The following is an 18,162-nucleotide window of genomic DNA, read 5'->3' on the forward strand; positions in this document are numbered from 1 at the left end:
TGTAGACACAGCAGTGGATGAGACAGACTTGGTCCACTTCTCACTGCATGTGGGCCGACCCATGCCTCTCACCTGCTTGGCCTGAGGGCAAGTGGGAGCCTGAGGTGAAAGAATGAGGGAAATGAGAATCTTCTAACCAGTAATCCAGTAACACATCCTAACACCAGAGGCAAGCAGAGGGGGCTTGCCTGTCCTTAACAGTACTCAACTGGAATTTCCTCCAGGAGTAAAATACAAATCAAGGCTCCTCCAGGCTGTTCAGTGCTCCAGCGCCACCTTTTCTCCCTGTAAGTACGGTGACAGGGCAGTCTCCATTCAGACAGCCACCCTGTCTCTAGAGGAACCATTCCGGGGGCCGCAATCCACCCCTTGCTCAACAACTCCAGATGGGGCCATGTCGGCCCACGGCCACGCCAGGTATCTGGCCCTCAAGAGACATTTCACTTGGCTCCGGTACGTGTAGACAAAGAATAGGGGTGGCCAGGAGAAAAGCCTTCTGAGAAGCTCGCAGGCGAGCACAACCAGCCCGGGAGCGGGACAACACAGAGTGCTGTGAGGATGCAGAAGTGGGGCACGCTCTTGTGCTGTCAGGGGAGGGGCGCTCTCTGGCACCATGAAGAGGAGCTTCTTGGAATGAACAAAGAGGGGCTGCAGTGAAGAAAGTCATCCAAAAGAGGAACCACATGTGCAAAGGGGTAAAGACATGAGGATGCCTGAGAAGTTCTTGGAGCTGCAAATACATGCGTATTACAAGAGCAGCAGGACACGGGGCTGGAGAAGTCAGAGGGCGGCATTACACAGGGTCAGGAGAGCCTGGCTCGTAGGGTCCCAACCTGGGGACGACGGGACCGGATCAGACGCTCACTCAGAAAGGCGCGGTTGTCAGTCATGTGGAGTTGGGACCGGGACAAGGCTGGCATCAGGGAGACAGTTCAAGGTCTTGCCTGCAAGTGGACCTAAGGAAAATACCAACCACACCAGTGACCCCAGAAAATCAAGAGTGATTTAGGAAATATTCAGGAGTGATTTGGTCATCAACTGGATGAGGACAAGGGATACTGATCTCTTGGAATTTAGGGAAAAGAGCAGGACTAGAAATGCCTAGTAGGGAATGATTTGCACACAGTCGGGGGATGGCTGCACAGAAGTGAACAAATAAGCTGCCCAGGGAGCAGTGGAGAAGAGCATCAGAGTCCAGGAAGGCCGGCATCGACGGGATGGGTGGAAGGAATGCTTCCCCTAAAACTAAAGATATGGATCACACTAAACTCATTCTAACTACTAAATTTAATTTTCTTTGCTGAATTTGAAGATGCAAAAAATTAATTTTATTATTTTAAGACATTTGATTGTTGTGCTATTTTGTTGGGACACAGCCCACAGTCCTTAGCAGAACAGTCAAAATGTCTAAGGATTTTGGAAATGGGCTCTTCTTGTGCCTATGTGAGTAGCACTACCTATATTTGATCAACTTATCAAGTAAAAGCTACTTACTACAGATTAAAGAGAACTAAAAAGAAAACCAAGGTCCACCTCTGATCAGGCACATTTCCAATAGTGTGAATGACCAGCCCCTAGGCATTGCCACCAAGGGGCTCCCCAGCTGCCCTCTTGCCCAAGCCCCTAAGTGGCCAGTGGGACTGTGCCGCAGCCCACGGCTCAGGAGGAACAGGTTTCAAGGCCCCAGGGTTCGTGCCTTCTTACCTGTACACAATTCTTTCCCTCTGCAAGTCCTCCAAGCCACAGCACAGCTCTGCAGCGTAGAAAATAGCTCTCTGCTCATCAAAGCCGGGGTTTCCCAGGTTGTAAATGTGAAACTTCAAGTCCCCTCCATTCATAATGGTTAGCACCAAGCACAAGGAATCTTTGGTTTCGTAAGTGTAGGATAAACTAACCTAAAGACAACAACATCATAAAAAACAAAACACAGAAACCTGCTTGTTCAATGATCATTTACTCAATCTGCTAACAATATTCAAATAATCCACCTTAGATTTATCATTAGGACACCCAAATACCGTATGCTTCAGGGAAATGTATACCATGCGTCTGGTGCTTCTCGGATCTCTACCTATCAGAGATCTTCCAGCAACTCTGTACTGAAAGGAGAGAACTTTCTGTGTCTACGTGGGTAGGTGACAAAACTTCACAAAGACACTTGAGATCAAGATTCCTCAGCTTTGTTCTAATCATTAGCGCCGATATCCACACTTCCAGAACACCCACATCCAGCATACAAGTTAAGTGCGCCCCGCCTAGCAGTGCAGAGAGAGCTTGCTGCTGCACAGCCTCCCAACACTTTATGTTGTCAATCAACGCTGGTGGAGCTGTAGTGATCTCTTACTGAGGTTTAATGTGCATTTCTCTGTATGTGCAAATATATGGGACATTGCTCAGAGTTTGTCATATATTTATTACCCATTTGGAACCTCTTTGTGAAGTGCCTGTTCAAGTTTTTTTCCCACTTTTCTACTGGTTTGTATGTCAACTTACACACACACACACACACACACATACACACCCAGCTGGGATTTTTATTAGGACTGCATTTAATTCATTTAATCTATGCATCAGTTTTGGGAGAAGTGACATCTTCACAGCATTGAGTCTTTGAATCTACGGACTCGGTACCCCTCCCTTTATTCAGGTCTTCTTTAATTGCTTGTAATAGCATTTCATAGTTCTCAGTGTAGAAATCTTACACATTTTCATTCGATTTTTGCCTAGATTTTGATGTTTCTTGATGCTATTGTAAATGGTATCAATTAAAAATTTTCATTTTCTAACTGTCTGTGGCTGGTATCATATCTAATAACTTGGCTAAATTCTCAATCAGGTATCTGGAAAGTCCTGGACTGTCCATCCACACAATCATGTTGTGGGCTAGGGTGGGCAGTGGGGATGAGGAAGGGGAGACGAACGTGACATAGGGACAGGGCAGGACCCACTGACTGACAGTAAGCAGGGAGGAAAAAACAGAATCAAGGATGAACAAAAATATTTCTAGGTTCCTTGGGAAAGGTAAAGAATATAGAAATCAACATATTTAAATAGAATAAACCATAATTACTATTTATGCCCCTTTCATAAAGCTAGATTGTGGGTTTCTATGTTTCAAGGTTGTTACACAAATATGTTTCAAGCAACTCCAAGATGAGCCCATTTTATTAAAGATTTTCAGGCAATGCACGTAAGACTGACATTGACATAAACTATTAAACTTAGACAGCGGCTGTGCAGACCACTGTTCTGGAACACCCGTGCCCCAGCACTGACCTCAGACTGAGAAATAAATAACTTGGAGGAAGTAACTCGAACACTACAAATCGTTTTATAAATCATGTAAATGTGAAATCCCCTCTGGGCCTTTCGCCTTTCACTCTCTCCCTTCAAGCAGAGCTTCACACTGCAGTAGATGCTACAGCAAACAAGGAACTACGTGGAGAGAAGCTGGGTCTGGCGAGGAAAACCACTCTACTTCATGCATAGCCTAGGGCCTGGAGTGGGTCCTGAGCTCATCCCAGATTCCCGGATGATCAATCCTCACCTGAAACAGTGAAGGTGCAATTTGAGATTCAAATATTGGGATATGCTAACTTAGGGCCAAGCAGTAAACTTGCTGGGTGTCAGAAAGAGGACAAAGAGGAAAACAGACTGAGGTCTGGGCGAGGAGACAGGCTCAGAGAGGGTCTTCAAGCCCATCAGCCAGAGGCCCCCGCCAGCCAGAGCCCTGGAGGCTGGCGGCAAACTGAACAATAAGCTCTGGCTGCCACCAGAGAGGACAGGACACCTGACCAGGCAACACCACAGGTTAAGGGGTGAAGAGTAACTGACAGACAAGGCGACGGTGGGCTGGGCGACGGTGGGCTGCAACAGATTTGTAACGAATCACAAGTTGGAAGCAGGATCACCATGTTTATGTTTGTGTCCAGTAAGAGTTGAAGAGGAAAGAAGATGGCTGTTACTGAAACAAAACTGTTTCCAGCACCCATCCCTATTAACAGCACAAGACAGCAACCCCTCCCCGCACTAAACTAAGAAACTCACCAACTCCCAAATGCCACGGCAGGAACGGAGGTGAGCTTAGCAGCAGGTCTGCTGGGAAAGCGCTACAACCAGGCACTCTACGCACGGACCGGAAGAAGATACTTACTACAAACCTACTATGCACTTTTTCTAGGATTCTTTTTTCATTTAGAGCCATAGCTTCACCCTTCCTCTTCTTTATTCTCTTTTTTTCTAGCTTTTTACAGGCATACATTTTTCCTGTAGCTCGCACTTGACAGGCACAAACCTAGTTTCAAACAAAAGAAAAAAAGGTTTATGTATACCTGACATTTCTTAGGCTACAAAAAGAAACCTGTTTTCTCCACGATAATCCGTCTAGTAAAGAGCAGCGAAGACTCTGATGGGCCAAGACCATTTCAGTCATGGACACCTCAGAGTCTGGCTCGGCTCTTTTCCCTCAGCTTCTTCCCCTCCAAAGGGAGCCCAGACAAACAAGTGAATACAGCATTGTGCTTTTTATCTAAGACAGCTGCGGGCAAATGGAGCCTGTTGTTCATACGTGATCATGGTGCATCTGTTTAATTTAAATAAGTCTTTTTACTTTTTGTACAAGATCAAAAGTTTTGAAACTAAGTAGATTCTTGATTTTTTTAAAAGTTCAATAATATAAGGAAAGATATTTCATAGAACTCACAGACTATCATACTTTTATTCTACTTTGTTCTTAAAGGAATATTTATATATTGCTTAATTTTATATTATGAAAATTTTCACACATACAAAAGTGGAGAGAATAGTATAATGAGCCCCCAGGTACCAGTCCCCCAGCTTCTAGGCTATCAACGTATGGCTGTCTTATTCTCTCTGACTCCACTCTATATCACAGACACAGACACACATACCCCCATACCACACACCCAGCCCACAAACACATACACACACACACACACACACACATTCCACACATCCTACACACAGCTACTGCACACCACAGACACAGACACATACAACACACACACATCACACACCCACCTACTCTGCAACCACAGACATATATACCACATACACACACACAGAGGATTACTTTAAAAGCAAATATAAGACATGATATAATTTTATCTATCAATAAAATAATTTTGATGGCAAAATATAAAGTTCATTGTGGGAACTATTGAAAGTATTAATAAAGACAATGATAAAACTTACCTGATAACTATCATTAATATTTGGCTGCACAGGCTTATAAGTCCCCTTCGTACATGCACATTCAAGAATATATGCCTTGTTACACCCCCAAACCCCTGGCCTTTAGGGAAAAATTGTGCTTATATTATAGAATAGATAATATTTTATAATCTCCTCTTTCTCATTTTATAGTGCGGATATTTTCTCATCATTAAACATTCTCCCAATATATGACTACTCCACAATTTATTTAATCATTTTCCTACTAAGTCTTGGCACATAAATCTTTGCAATATCTTTTTATCGCTAACTTAGGATAAATTCTCTTAAGTGGAACTGCCAAATCAAAGGACTGAAGGGAGAAGCGGTAAGGGCATCAGGCATCGCATTATCAGCTGGATACAAATACTCCTTTGCTCTTCACCACAACCCACTGAAGCAGGGCTTATCACCCCCTCTGAAGGATGAGATCAAGATGGTGAACCCAAGATCACACAGCTGGAGGGGAGGGAAGAGGAACTTGACCTTAGGTCTGCCCAACTCTTAAGTTTATGCTCTTTCCACTACACTATGCTGCCCCTACAGCCACACAAGCAGAGACGTCTACCCAACTCCCTTCCCAATGCGCTTGCCATGGGACCCTCCAAATCTATTTTGGAGGATGTAAAGCATAAGTGAAAGCATTATTGTTGACAAAATAAGACCAAAATGTTTGTCTTTTCAAATCTACTAGAAGAGGTGTTAGCATTTGGAAAAAGTAAATGCACTATTGGAATTTGGATTTAAAAGGCACCGAGGCTGTCTGCATTAGGGTCACAGGGCTCTTTCTGAGAGGCATTCAGAATAGAAATGGATTATTCACTCCCCTCTGGCCCTTGATGTAGTGTATAGCACATCGAGAACAAGTCTGTGAAAAACCACAACAATTTATTCATCCGTACAATCATTTGTTTGGAAACACAAGTATATGTGTTTAAAAGTAATTTGCAGTCCATCACCAAAAAGACAAGCAATGACAAATGCTGGTGTGGGTGTGGAGAAAAGAGAACCCTGTGCACTGTTGGTGGGACTGTAAATGGTGCAGCCACTATGAAAAACAGTATGGAGGATCCTCAAAAAATTCAAAATAGAACTGCCATATGATCCAACAATTCCAATTCTGGGAATACATCCAAAGAAAATGCAAAGGGTAATTCGAAAAGACATCTGCACCCCCATGTTCACAGTAGCATTATTTGCAATAGCCAAGACATAGAAACAACTTAAGTGTCCAACAATGGATGAAGGGATAAAGATGTGGTATATCGATAGATAGATAGATAGACAGATAGATAGATAGATAGATATAGACTAAGGAATATGATTCAGCCATGAGAGAGAAGAAAATCCTGCCATTTGTGACAACATGGATGGACTTTGAGGGCATTATGCTAACTGAAATAAGTTAGACAGAGAAAGACAAAGACTGTATGATCTCACTTGTATGTGAAATCTAAAAACAACAACAACAACAACAAACTCACAGAAAAGAGATCAGACTTGTGGTCACCAGAGGTGGAGGGTGGCAGGAGGGAGAAATGGGTAGAACGGGTCAAAAGGTACAAACTTCCACTTACAAGATAAATAAGTACTAGAGATGGAATGTACAACATGATGACCATAGCTAACACTGATGTATGATATACAGGAAAGTTGTTAAGAGAGTAAATCCTAAGAGTTCTCATCACAAGGAGAAAGTTTTTTCCCTTTTTTCTTTTTTTTTTCTTTTTATTGCATCCATATGAGATGATGGATGTTAGCTGAACCTATTCTAGTATTCATTTCAAAATATATGTAAATCAAACCATCATGCTGTATGCCTTACTTGTAGAGTGATATATGTCAATTTTTCTCAATAAAACTGGAAAAAAGAGTAATATATAAAATCATAAATATACCAAGTCTTTCACAACAGTTAAAATTTGCTAACCTGTTCCTACTGAGTCCATTTTTAAAACTTATATGTGGCTGTAACTAGAACTTCATTCCTTTGTCAGCACAAGACCCATGTGCTTAAAACTTCTCTTGTTCTCTTCTTTGACAAAATCTGAGTTTTGTACTTGGAGGTCAAGAAAGGCAGAACAGCATGAATTGCAGAGAGCAAATGACCTTCTTGCTCTAGGAGGTGTTCAAATAGAGGATGGATTTCTTACAGAAATATCTGTTATGAAGTGGGTACAACAAGCTTTGGTTGGATTACACAAAGTATTCTAAACGGTCTCCAGAATTGTATCAGAGGTCCGACACTGCCGATTCTCCTAAGGTAACCGCTATGTGGACCGCTTCTTACCGTGTCAAACTCAGATGGTAGCAGACCTCCCTTGCAGTGTGCCAGCTCTTGGGCCAGCTTTCTAATTCACGGTAAGGGGATTCTGGTAGCCATGGCTTTGGCTGTCACCGGGATTTGAGAGCACGTATGATTTAAATCGTGTGCAGTGTAACCCACTTTTGCCTAAGCACACAGTTTCAGTTCTCCTGCGACTCCCCGGCTCTGGGGACTTACACATGCTTGAACTAGATATGATCACTCCAGATAATTAATGAGGCAATTAACATCTCTTTCAGTCACCTAAACAGAACTGCATGCGACTCTCTGTCCACCTACCACAGAGGTCTCTATCTACGAAAGCCATCACATTTAAAGACCATTTCTGATGGATTTGTGTGTAGCTCCCTTAGAATTTCCCCAAATTTACACATTTTCCAACACCTTTTGATGTAGGTGTGAGGTTCATATATGTCCAAACAGAGTTGAGTTAAACAAGAATATTTAATAATATACTCTGCATATGAGGAATTTAAACATGTGGACAAAGAGAACAGATTAGTGGCTACCAGGGGAAAAGTGGGGTGGGGGGTGGGCACAAAGGGTGAAGGGGTGCACCTACAACACGACAGACAATAATGTACAACTGAAATTTCACAAGATTGTAACCTATCATTAACTCAATAAAAGATAAAAAATAATAATAATAATAATAATATACTCTGAACTATGTGAACTTTTAGGCTGGTACTAAATTATGGAAGTAGAGGAACAGAAACTCCACAATATAAAAACAGAATAATCTTTTAAGTCAGGACAAACTGACTGAGCTTGAACATTGAGCATGGGAAAATAAAACTTCTTTAAGAAATATGAAGTGAAAGGTAAAATCACAAGATAGTTAAATTTCTTTTTCTGGCTCTCTCAACTTTTTAAAAAGCTTGTAGCAAAGTACCTTTGGCTCAAAATTCAATCTTAATTCTCATGGTTGGCTAAAATAATTCACAAAATACACAATAAGGAAATAAATTTATTGGTAAAGTTGATACGTTACCTGAAGATAATTTCTTTCAATTACCTTGCTATCTATTTCTCTGGAAGCACTACTCACGCTGGGTCACACATTACTTACCTCTCCAAATCCACCTTTTCCTAGAACTCTGTAATGTCTAAATGTGTTCTTTGTCACTGGTTGCCTGATTAATTAAGAAAAAAAAGGTTCAGGTCTCATATCACATTGTTATTTTAAAACAAAAGGGCTACCCATCTCTTGTCTTAGCCTTATTCATGGAAACGCTTTACTCAACGGGCGTGCCCAGGACAAAGGCAACTGTGGCTCCCTCTAGTGGGACAGCTCTCAATCGCACTAAGAGAAATAAGCACATGTTGACATTTAAGATTTATTGAAAACACTGAGGACAGATGCAGAACAGTCAGATTATCCTTACTAGCTAAAGACAGGTCTGTAACAAGCCCCTGCAATGAGATACTTATGTATTCTTAGGAATACTTCTTTGGGCCTGTCAGACAGCTGTTAAGGAAAATGACATATCCACAGCATGCTGTCCTCAAAAAAAGAGCCTCAAAGGAGATGTTTAACATGTACCCAATGTCTCAAAAGAAACATGTATGAACTAGAACTGGAAATTTAATCAATCAATAATAAGCGACATAATAATAATACCACCACCACCACTAGTGGCAGCTAACACTTTTTTGGCCGTGCACTTGATTTTGCACACCAAGCACTGTGCTAAGCATTCTACACACATTTCTCAGGTAGCCTCAGCAGTCCCTAGGGTGGATTTTATAATCACCCCTATTTTACAGAACAAGGACCTGAAGCTCGCAGAGGCTGAGTCACCAGCCTGAGGCCACACAGCTAGTACTAGGCTAAGCAGGGCTAAGACTGCAAAGACTCAACCACTGCATTGGATTGTATTTTTGTGTATCTGGGATGTGTTATTTTCTAACTACTGCACCAACAGGGCTAACTGACATTTTAGGAAGAGAGAACAGAGTCAAGTGAGTCAGAAGAAACTGCATAATACATATTAATAACTTCTGTACAAAAATACTACATATGACCCGACTTCCAACTGTGTTTTGACAGATGAAAAAGCATACATCAATCAGCATGCTGATTATGAGGAGTTACTACTTGTTTTTATTGAATTTTAAATTAGAACATACCTTTCCAGCCATTTCCACTGTAAAAATCGAGAAAAATATGAGCTTTCTTGGTATTCTTCAAATGGTTCTCCACTTAAATAGTTTTGGACAATTCTAGAAAAAGATTTTATGCAATTATACAATTTTGTCACATTATAATATGCAAACAACTGTGTTTTACTGCATGATATGGGAAGTCCATCATTATGCACAATTCAATATATTGTATTTTGCAATTATAGAATTCTACACTGGTTTCTAATGCTATCAGTGAAAAACATAAGGGCAAGAATTCAAAAGATATGAAATTGATTTACCCTCCCAAGCCAGAGGTTCTTTTTACATATATGGACTTCAGAGAAATAATAACTTGATAAAAAAAAATCTACCAGTAGAAAGACAATAGTTTAAAACGTATTCAAGGTGTGTGTGTGTGCATTTCAGGAGGGAATGTAAACATTTTGTAAATAAAATCAAATTTCTAAATGATCATAGTCATATGGTAGAAAATGTTAATATGTGACACAATTTTTTTAATGTTAAAAAAAATTTATTGGGTGCTTTATTTTCAAAGATTGGCACCTAAGCTAACATCTGCTGCCAATCTTCTTCCTCTCCTTTTTTTTTTTTTACTTCTTCTTCTCTCCAAAGACCCCCTGGTACATAGTTGTATATTCTAGTTGTAGGTCCTTCTGGTTGTGGCATGTGGGACACCACCTCAGCGTGGCCTGATGAGCAGTGCCAGGTCCACGCCCAGGGTCCAAACCAGTGAAATCCTGGGCCACCAAAGCAGAGAGCACAAATTTGACCACTCGGCCATGGGGCCAGCCCCCTCATAAATTATTTTATGCTATATATTTCTTGAATAAATTTTATATAATTATCCATGTCTCTTAGGTTTTATTTATAATTTTATTATAGAAGTAAAAACACCTCATTACTCAATAAACAACTACTGAGTAAACGACAAGCACTGCGCTGGATGCTGGGGGAAAAATTAGTCCTGTCTTGATGAATCCAACAGCTCAGTCAAGGAGCTGGTAAGATTGTGCACAAGTGTGAGGAGTGCCACCAGAGGAATCATGGCTGGGCCTGGTGTGCTTCAGAACACCCACCTGGAAAAGGAGGCATGAGGGAGACTTTCTGAAGAAAGTGATGGCTGAGCTGAAGGAGAAGTCACTGAGATGAAGAAGGAAAGAAAGGGTGTCCGGAGCATAGCAAGAGTCAAATGGGAAGGAGCATAGTTTACATGGGGAATTGCTAGGAGGTTGGTAACTGAAGAGGCATTAGGAACGATCTCATTTTCACTGATTTTTAGAATTCTGAGCAAGTCACTTGATTTGTTCCACTTTATTTTGTAAAAAGAGGTTATTCATATGTTCTTGGATTGACTAATGTTATAGCACAGTCATTCTCAAAATGTATCCTGAGGATCCCTCTGGGTTCCCAGACCCCCCTCAGGGGGTGTTCAATAATGAAACTATATTTATAATAGTACTAAGATGTTATGTGCCTTTTAAAACCCTCATTCTCACAGAGGGAGTCTTCAGAATCCACAAGACATGTGACAACTTCCTGCTCTGATGGAGAGTGAAATGTTTGTGTCTTCTTATTTTTTAAAAACATAATACATGGGGGTTGCATCAGAGCCATGGCAGAGTGAGCTTGCCTGGGACTCTCTCCCCTCCAACATACAACAAAAAAAGAGCAACCATATTCCAACAAAAAAGTATCATAATAGCGCAGAAATCCTCAGAGACCCACAGCAGCGAAATGACAGAGGGCGCAGAGAGGCTGGAGCCACCCTTGGAGGAGCTGGAACAGGGTAGGAGAGAACTTAGCTCCTCCTCTAGAGACTGGGATCGCTCCTATGGGCCGGGAAGGAGAAGGGGAGGGGCCGCGTGTCCGGGGATCGTCCAGGACTCCCAGGCCGTGCAGCCCAGAGGGAAGCCCTCTAACAGGGGAAAGCTTTCACCGGTGACCTCAGCAAGCCAAGATCCCAGGAGAGGAGACAGCGAGAGCTGATTGAAAACCAAGTCTGTGCGTGAGAGAAGGGGCCCCTCTTCCCCCAACCCGCACTGCACGCCGCCATGGCGGCTGAAGGCGGAGGGCTCTCCGTATGTGGCTCTTGACCCCCATCTAGTGGCGACAGGCCGTAACTGCAACCAAATAATAGCATTATGCGCAAAAACCACTATTCATAAAAACTCCAGATCAGAGGGAAAATAAGAACCCAGAATTATGCCGTGAGGACTCAGAAATAAGTAAACTAAACGAAAATGAATTCAGAATAGCTATAGACAAAAAATTCAATGAGGTAAAGGAAAATATAGAGAAACAAGTCAACGAGTTCTGGAGTTAATTCACAAAAGAGATTGAAACTATAAAGAAGAATCAATCAGAAATACTAGAGATGAAAAATACAATGGATCAGATAAAACAGAATACGGATTCCCTGAGTGCCCATGTGTATGCCATAGAGGAGCAAATCAGCATAATCGAACATAGACAGGATGAATGGCTCCAGACAGAGGAAAGGAGAGAATTAAGAATAAAAAGGAATGAAGAAAATCTCCGAGAAATAGCCAACTCAATGAGGAAATGCAATATAAGAATAATTGGAATCCCCAAGGGCAATGAAAGGAGAATGGAGCAGAAAGTGTGCTCAAAGGAATAATAAGACAGAACTTCCCAAATCTAGAGAATAGGAGAGAAATATGTGTGGAATAAGCTTTCAGGTATGTCAGGAGGAAGCTTACTAGATATGTCAATGTAAAAAGACCTACTGCAAGGCATATAGTAGTAAAACTGGCAAAGGTGAATGACAAAGAAAGAATACTCAGGGAAGAAAATAACCTACAAAGGAACCCCATCAGACTTTCAGCAGATTTCTCTACAGAAACCTTACAAGGTAGGAGAGATTGGAGTGACGTATTCAAAACTTTAAAGGATAAAAATCTTCAGCCAAGAATACTCTATCCAGCAAAAATATCCTTCAGATATGAGGGAGAAATTAAATCTTTTCCAGACAAACAAAAGTAAGGGACTTCATAGCCACAAGACCTCCACTACAAGAAATCCTCAAGAAGGCCCGCATACCTGAAAAAAGAAAAAAAGGGAGTAAGGGGTCACAAAACATAGAGCAGGGAGACAAATAGAGAGAATCTGAATAGGATAGCAAATATTCAACTATAGCATTAGGATAAAGGGAAGTAAATCACCAAAGCAAAGACAATCTTATCACTCTAACCACAAACTCACAACACAAGTTGGAATAAGAGATGAAAATAATAATTTAGGAGGGGAGGAGGAAAGGGACTGAAACAGTCTAGGCTAAGGAAGTAAGAGACCGCCAGAAAATGGACTATGTTATACACGAGATTCTGAATACAAACTTCAGGGTAGCCACTAAACTAAAAAACAGAACAGAGACACAAAACATAAATAAGGAAAAATCTAGGAAACCTAGCATAAGAAATTGCAGAAGTCAATGGGTAGGCTAAAACATACACGATGAGAAACAAAGGAAACACAGGAAAACCGGAAAACAAGCAACAGAATGACAGCATTAAGCCCTCATGCATCAACACTCACCCTCAATGTAAATGGACTGAACTCTCCAATAAAAAGACACAGGGTGGCAAAATGGATTAAAGAACAAGATGCAACAATTTGTTGCCTCCAGGAAACACACCTCAGCTCCAAGGAGAAACACAGGCTCAGAGTGAAGGGGTGGAAGACAATACTCCAAGCTAATAGCAAACAAAAGAAAGCAGGAGTCGCAATACTTATATCAGACAAAACAGACTTCAAGATAAGGCAGGTAAAGAGAGACATAGAGGGCCAATATATAATGATCAAAGGGACACTTCATCAAGAAGAAATAACGCTTATAAATATCTATGCACCCAACACAGGAGCACCAAAGTTCATAAAGCAACTATTAACAGACCTAAAGGAAGATGTTAAAAACAACACAATAATAGTAGGGGACCTCAACACCCCACTCACATCAATGGACAGATCATCCACACAGAAAACCAACAAGGAAACAGTGGAGCTAAATGCAAAGCTAAAACATTTGGACTTAATAGACATATATAGAACACTCCATCCAAAAACAGCAGAATACACGTTCTTCTCAAGCACACATGGAACATTCTCCAGGATAGACCATATGTTGGGAAACAAGGCAAGCCTCTAAATATTTAAAAAAATTGAAATAATAACAAGCATCTTCTCCAATCATAAGGCTATAAAGCTAGAAATTAATTACAAGAGAAAAGCTGAGAAAGGCACAAGGATGTGGAGACTAAACAATATGCTACTGAACAAGCAATGAATCATTGAAGAAATTAAAGAAGAAATCAAAAATACGTGGAGACAAATGAAAAGGATAACATGCCATACCAACTCATATGGGATACAGCAAAAGCTGTATTATGAGGAAAATTCATTGCAATACAGGCACATCTTAACAAATAAGAAAAACCGAAAATAAGCAATCTTAAACTACACCTAACTGAACTAGAAAAAGAAGAACAATCAAAGCCCAAAGTCAGCAGAAGGAGAGAAATAATACAAATCAGAGCAGAAATAAATGCTATTGAAACAAAAAGGGCAGTAGAAAGGATCAATGAAACAAGGAGCTGGTTCTTTGAAAAGATTAATAAAATTGACAAACCCCTAGCCAGTCTTACAAAGAAAAAAAGAGAGAAAGCTCAGATAAGTAAAATTAGAAATGAAAGAGGAGAAATAACAACAGACTCCGCAGAAATACAACAGATTATAAGAGAATACTACGAAAAACCATATGCCAGCAAAATGGATAACCTAGAGGAAATGGACAAATTCTTGGACTCCTACAATCTCCCAAAGCTTAGTCAAGAAGAAGCAGACAATCTGAACAGACCAATCACAAGGAAAGAGATTGAAACAGCCATCAAAAGCCTCCCAAAGAACAAAACCCCAGGACCAGATGGCTTTCCTGGGGAATTCTATCAAACTTTCAGAGAGGATTTAATACCTATCCTTTTCAAGCTATTCCAATAAATTAGGGAGGATGGAACACTTCCTAACACATTCTATGAGGCCAACATCACGCTGATACCAAAGCCTGACAAGTACAGCATGAAAAAGCAGAACTACAGGCCAATATCGCTGATGAACATAGATCCAAAAATTCTCAACAAAATTTTGGCAACCTGAATTCAACAATTCATCAAAAGGATCATACATCATGATCAAGTGGGATTCATATCAGGGACAGAGGGATGGTTCAACATCCGCAAATCAATCAACATGATACACAACATCAACAAACTGAGGAATAAAAACCACATGATCATCTCAATAGATGCAGAGAAAGCATTTGACAAGATCCAACAGCCATTTATGATAAAAACTCTGAAAAAACTGGGGATAGAAGGAAATTACCTCAACATAATAAAGGCCCTACATGACAAACCCACAGCCAACATCATACTCAATGGGCAAAAACTGAGCGCCATCCGCTTGAAAACAGGAACGAGACAAGGATGTCCTCTATCACCACTCTTATTTAGCATAGTACTGGAGGTGTCGTCCAGAGCAATTAGGCAAGAAAAAGGAATAAAGGGAATCCAAATAGGGAGGGAAGAGATGAAACTCTCACTGTTTGCAGACGACATGATCTTACATATAGAAAACCCCAAAGAATCCATTGGAAAACTTTTAGAAATAATCAACAACTATAGCAAAGTTGCAGGGTATAAAATCAACTTACATAAATCAGTAGCCTTTCTATACTCTAATAATGAACTAACAGAAAAAGAACTCAAGAACACAAAACCATTCACAATTGCAATAAAAAGAATAAAATACCTCAGGGTGAATTTAACTATGGAAGTGAAGGACCTGTACAATAAAAACTACAAGGCTTTCCTGAAAGAAATGGATGACGACATAAAGAGATGGAAAGACATTCCATGAACATGGATTGGAAGAATGAACATAGTTAAAATGTCCATGCGACCTAAAGCAATCTACAGATTCAACACCATCCCAAACAGAATCCGAATGACATTCTTTACAGAAATACAACAAAGAATCCTAAAATTCATATGGGGCAAGAAAAGACCCCGAATTGCTAAAGCAATCCTGAGAAAAAAGAACACAGCTGGAGGCATCACAATCCCTGACTTCAAAACATACTACAAAGCTACAGTAATCAAAACAGCATGGTAGTGGTACAAAAACAGGTCCACAGATCAATGGAACAGAAGTGAAAGCCCAGAAATAAAACCACACATCTATGGACAGCTACTCTTCGACAAAGGAACTGAGGGCATACAATGGAGAAAAGAAAGTCTTTTCAACAAATGGTGCTGGGAAAACTGGAAAGCCACGTGTAAAAGAATGGAAATTGACCATTCTTTTTCACCATTCACCAAAATAAACTCAAAATGGATCAAAGACCTAAAGGTAAGACCTGAAACTATAAGGCTTCTAGAGGAAAATATAGGCAGCACACTGTTTGACATCAGTATTAAAAGGATCTTTTCAGACACCATGTCTTCTCAGACAAGGGAAACAATAGAAAAAATAAACAAATGGGACCTCATCAAACTAAAGAGCTTCTTCAAGCCAAGGGAAAACAGGATTGAAACAAAAAAACAACCCACTAACTGGGAAAAAATATTTGAAAGTCATATATCCAACCAAGGGTTAATCTCTATAATATCTAAAGAACTCACACAACTCAACAACAAAAACTCAAACAACCCCATCAAAAAATGGGCAGAGGAGATGAACAGACATTTCTCCAAAGAAGACATACAGATGGCCAATAGGGAGATGAAAAGATGTTCATCATCGCTGTGCATCAGGGAAGTGCAAATCAAAACTACACTAAGATATCACCTTATACCCATTAGAATGGCAAAAAACAAAACAAAACAAAACAAAACAAAAAGTAACACGTGTTGGAGAGGTTGTGGAGAAAAAGGAACCCTCATATACTGCTGGTGGGAGTGCAAACTGGTGCAGCCACTCTGGGAAACAGTATGGAGACTCCTCAAAAAATTAAAAATAGAACTACCATATGACCCAGCTATCCCACTACTGGGTATCTAGCCAAAGAACTGGAAGTCAGCAATTCCTAAAGTCCCATGCACCCCAATATTCATTGCAGTATTATTTACGACAGCCAAGACATGGAAGCAACCTAAGTGCCCATCAACTGATGATTGGATAAAGAAGATGTGGTATATATACACAATGGAATACTACTCAGCCATAAAAAAGGATAAAATTGTCCCATTCACAACAACATGGGTGGCCCTTGAGGGAATTATTTTAAGTGAAATAAGCCAGATAGAGAGGGCCAATCTCTGTATGACTCCACTCATATGAGGAATTTAAACATGTGGACAAAGAGAACAGATTAGTGGCTACCAGGGGAAAGGGGGGGTGGGGGATGGGCACAAAGGGTGAAGGGGTGCACCTACAACACGACTGACAGACAATAATGTACAACTGAAATTTCATAAGATTGTAAACTATCGTAAACTCAAAAAAAACACACATAAACAAAAGCTCTTTGGGTCCTCAACAATTTTTCAGCATATAAGATGGTCCTGAGATCAAAGGTTCGAAGCTGCTGCTACACATAGCTCTAGAACTGACCCCGTCCAGCGGCAACGCAGACCAAGCCCTCGTCCCCTAGGGGGAGAGGAGAGCCTGTGCCCTGCTTCGACACGCACCTTTCTCTCCTGAGCATGTGGGCAGCTCAACTCCAAACTTTTAAGGATTCTGATAATGTCGGCTTAGTTAAATCATTTTTACAAAGGTATTTAAGTAATTCCATGAAAAGAACCCCACGAATACCGACTTAACATGTTTGTATATTTCTCAGTCTGTATAAATTGTTAAGGTTAACACTACAAGCGACTTGCCAGTGCTTCTCAATTTCACTGCCCAATACCTTTCACTTCAAAAACAACAGGCTCTGCTCCACTGCTCTAGTCTGCATAATAAACCTACTGCACCCATTTTTTTTTAATTTATGACATTTAAAACTGTGCATCAGGGGCCGGCCTGGTGGCATAGTGGTTAAATTCGTGGGCTCTGCTTCAGCGGCCCAGGGTTCGCAGGTTCAGATCCCAGGTGCAGATGTAGCACCACCTGTCAGGCCGTGCTGTGGTGGCATCCCACATAAAACAAAGAAGGCTGGCACAGATGTTAGCTCAGGGACAATCTTCCTCACACACACAAAAAAACCCAAAAAACTATGCATCAGTTCCACAGTGTTTTTTACGTTCATTCTGGTGATCCCCACTAACCATCAGGTTGTGCCAACTCTCACTACAGCTTCATGTGGAAACAACAGGCAGCATAAAGGAAATCTGTTATGTTCATTAAGCAGCATCAGGATTCTAGGACCCAAAGTGGGAAAAGGTTTTTGGGGATATAAAGGTCATAACAATACAGAAATGAGACAGAGTAATAGAAAA

At 40.8% G+C, this 18,162-nt stretch overlaps 1 protein-coding gene across 6 annotated transcripts in view; it reads right to left on the bottom strand.

Moving 5' to 3' along the window:
• Positions 1–18,162, bottom strand: part of GRK4 (G protein-coupled receptor kinase 4) — a 134,293-nt gene that overhangs the window by 36,081 nt on the left and 80,050 nt on the right. For all 6 annotated transcript variants that reach the window (XM_070264035.1, XM_023638482.2, XM_023638479.2 and 3 more), the window contains 4 exons: positions 9,692–9,784; positions 8,631–8,694; positions 4,154–4,294; positions 1,705–1,895 (listed from right to left, as the gene is read on the bottom strand). In XM_070264035.1, coding sequence (XP_070120136.1) covers positions 1,705–1,895; positions 4,154–4,294; positions 8,631–8,694; positions 9,692–9,784 — 489 coding nt within the window. The remainder of the gene's footprint in view (positions 1–1,704; positions 1,896–4,153; positions 4,295–8,630; positions 8,695–9,691; positions 9,785–18,162) is intronic.

This window comes from Equus caballus, chromosome 3 (genome assembly GCF_041296265.1).
Source record: "Equus caballus isolate H_3958 breed thoroughbred chromosome 3, TB-T2T, whole genome shotgun sequence".
In the NCBI taxonomy this organism is placed as follows: Eukaryota; Metazoa; Chordata; class Mammalia; order Perissodactyla; family Equidae; genus Equus; species Equus caballus.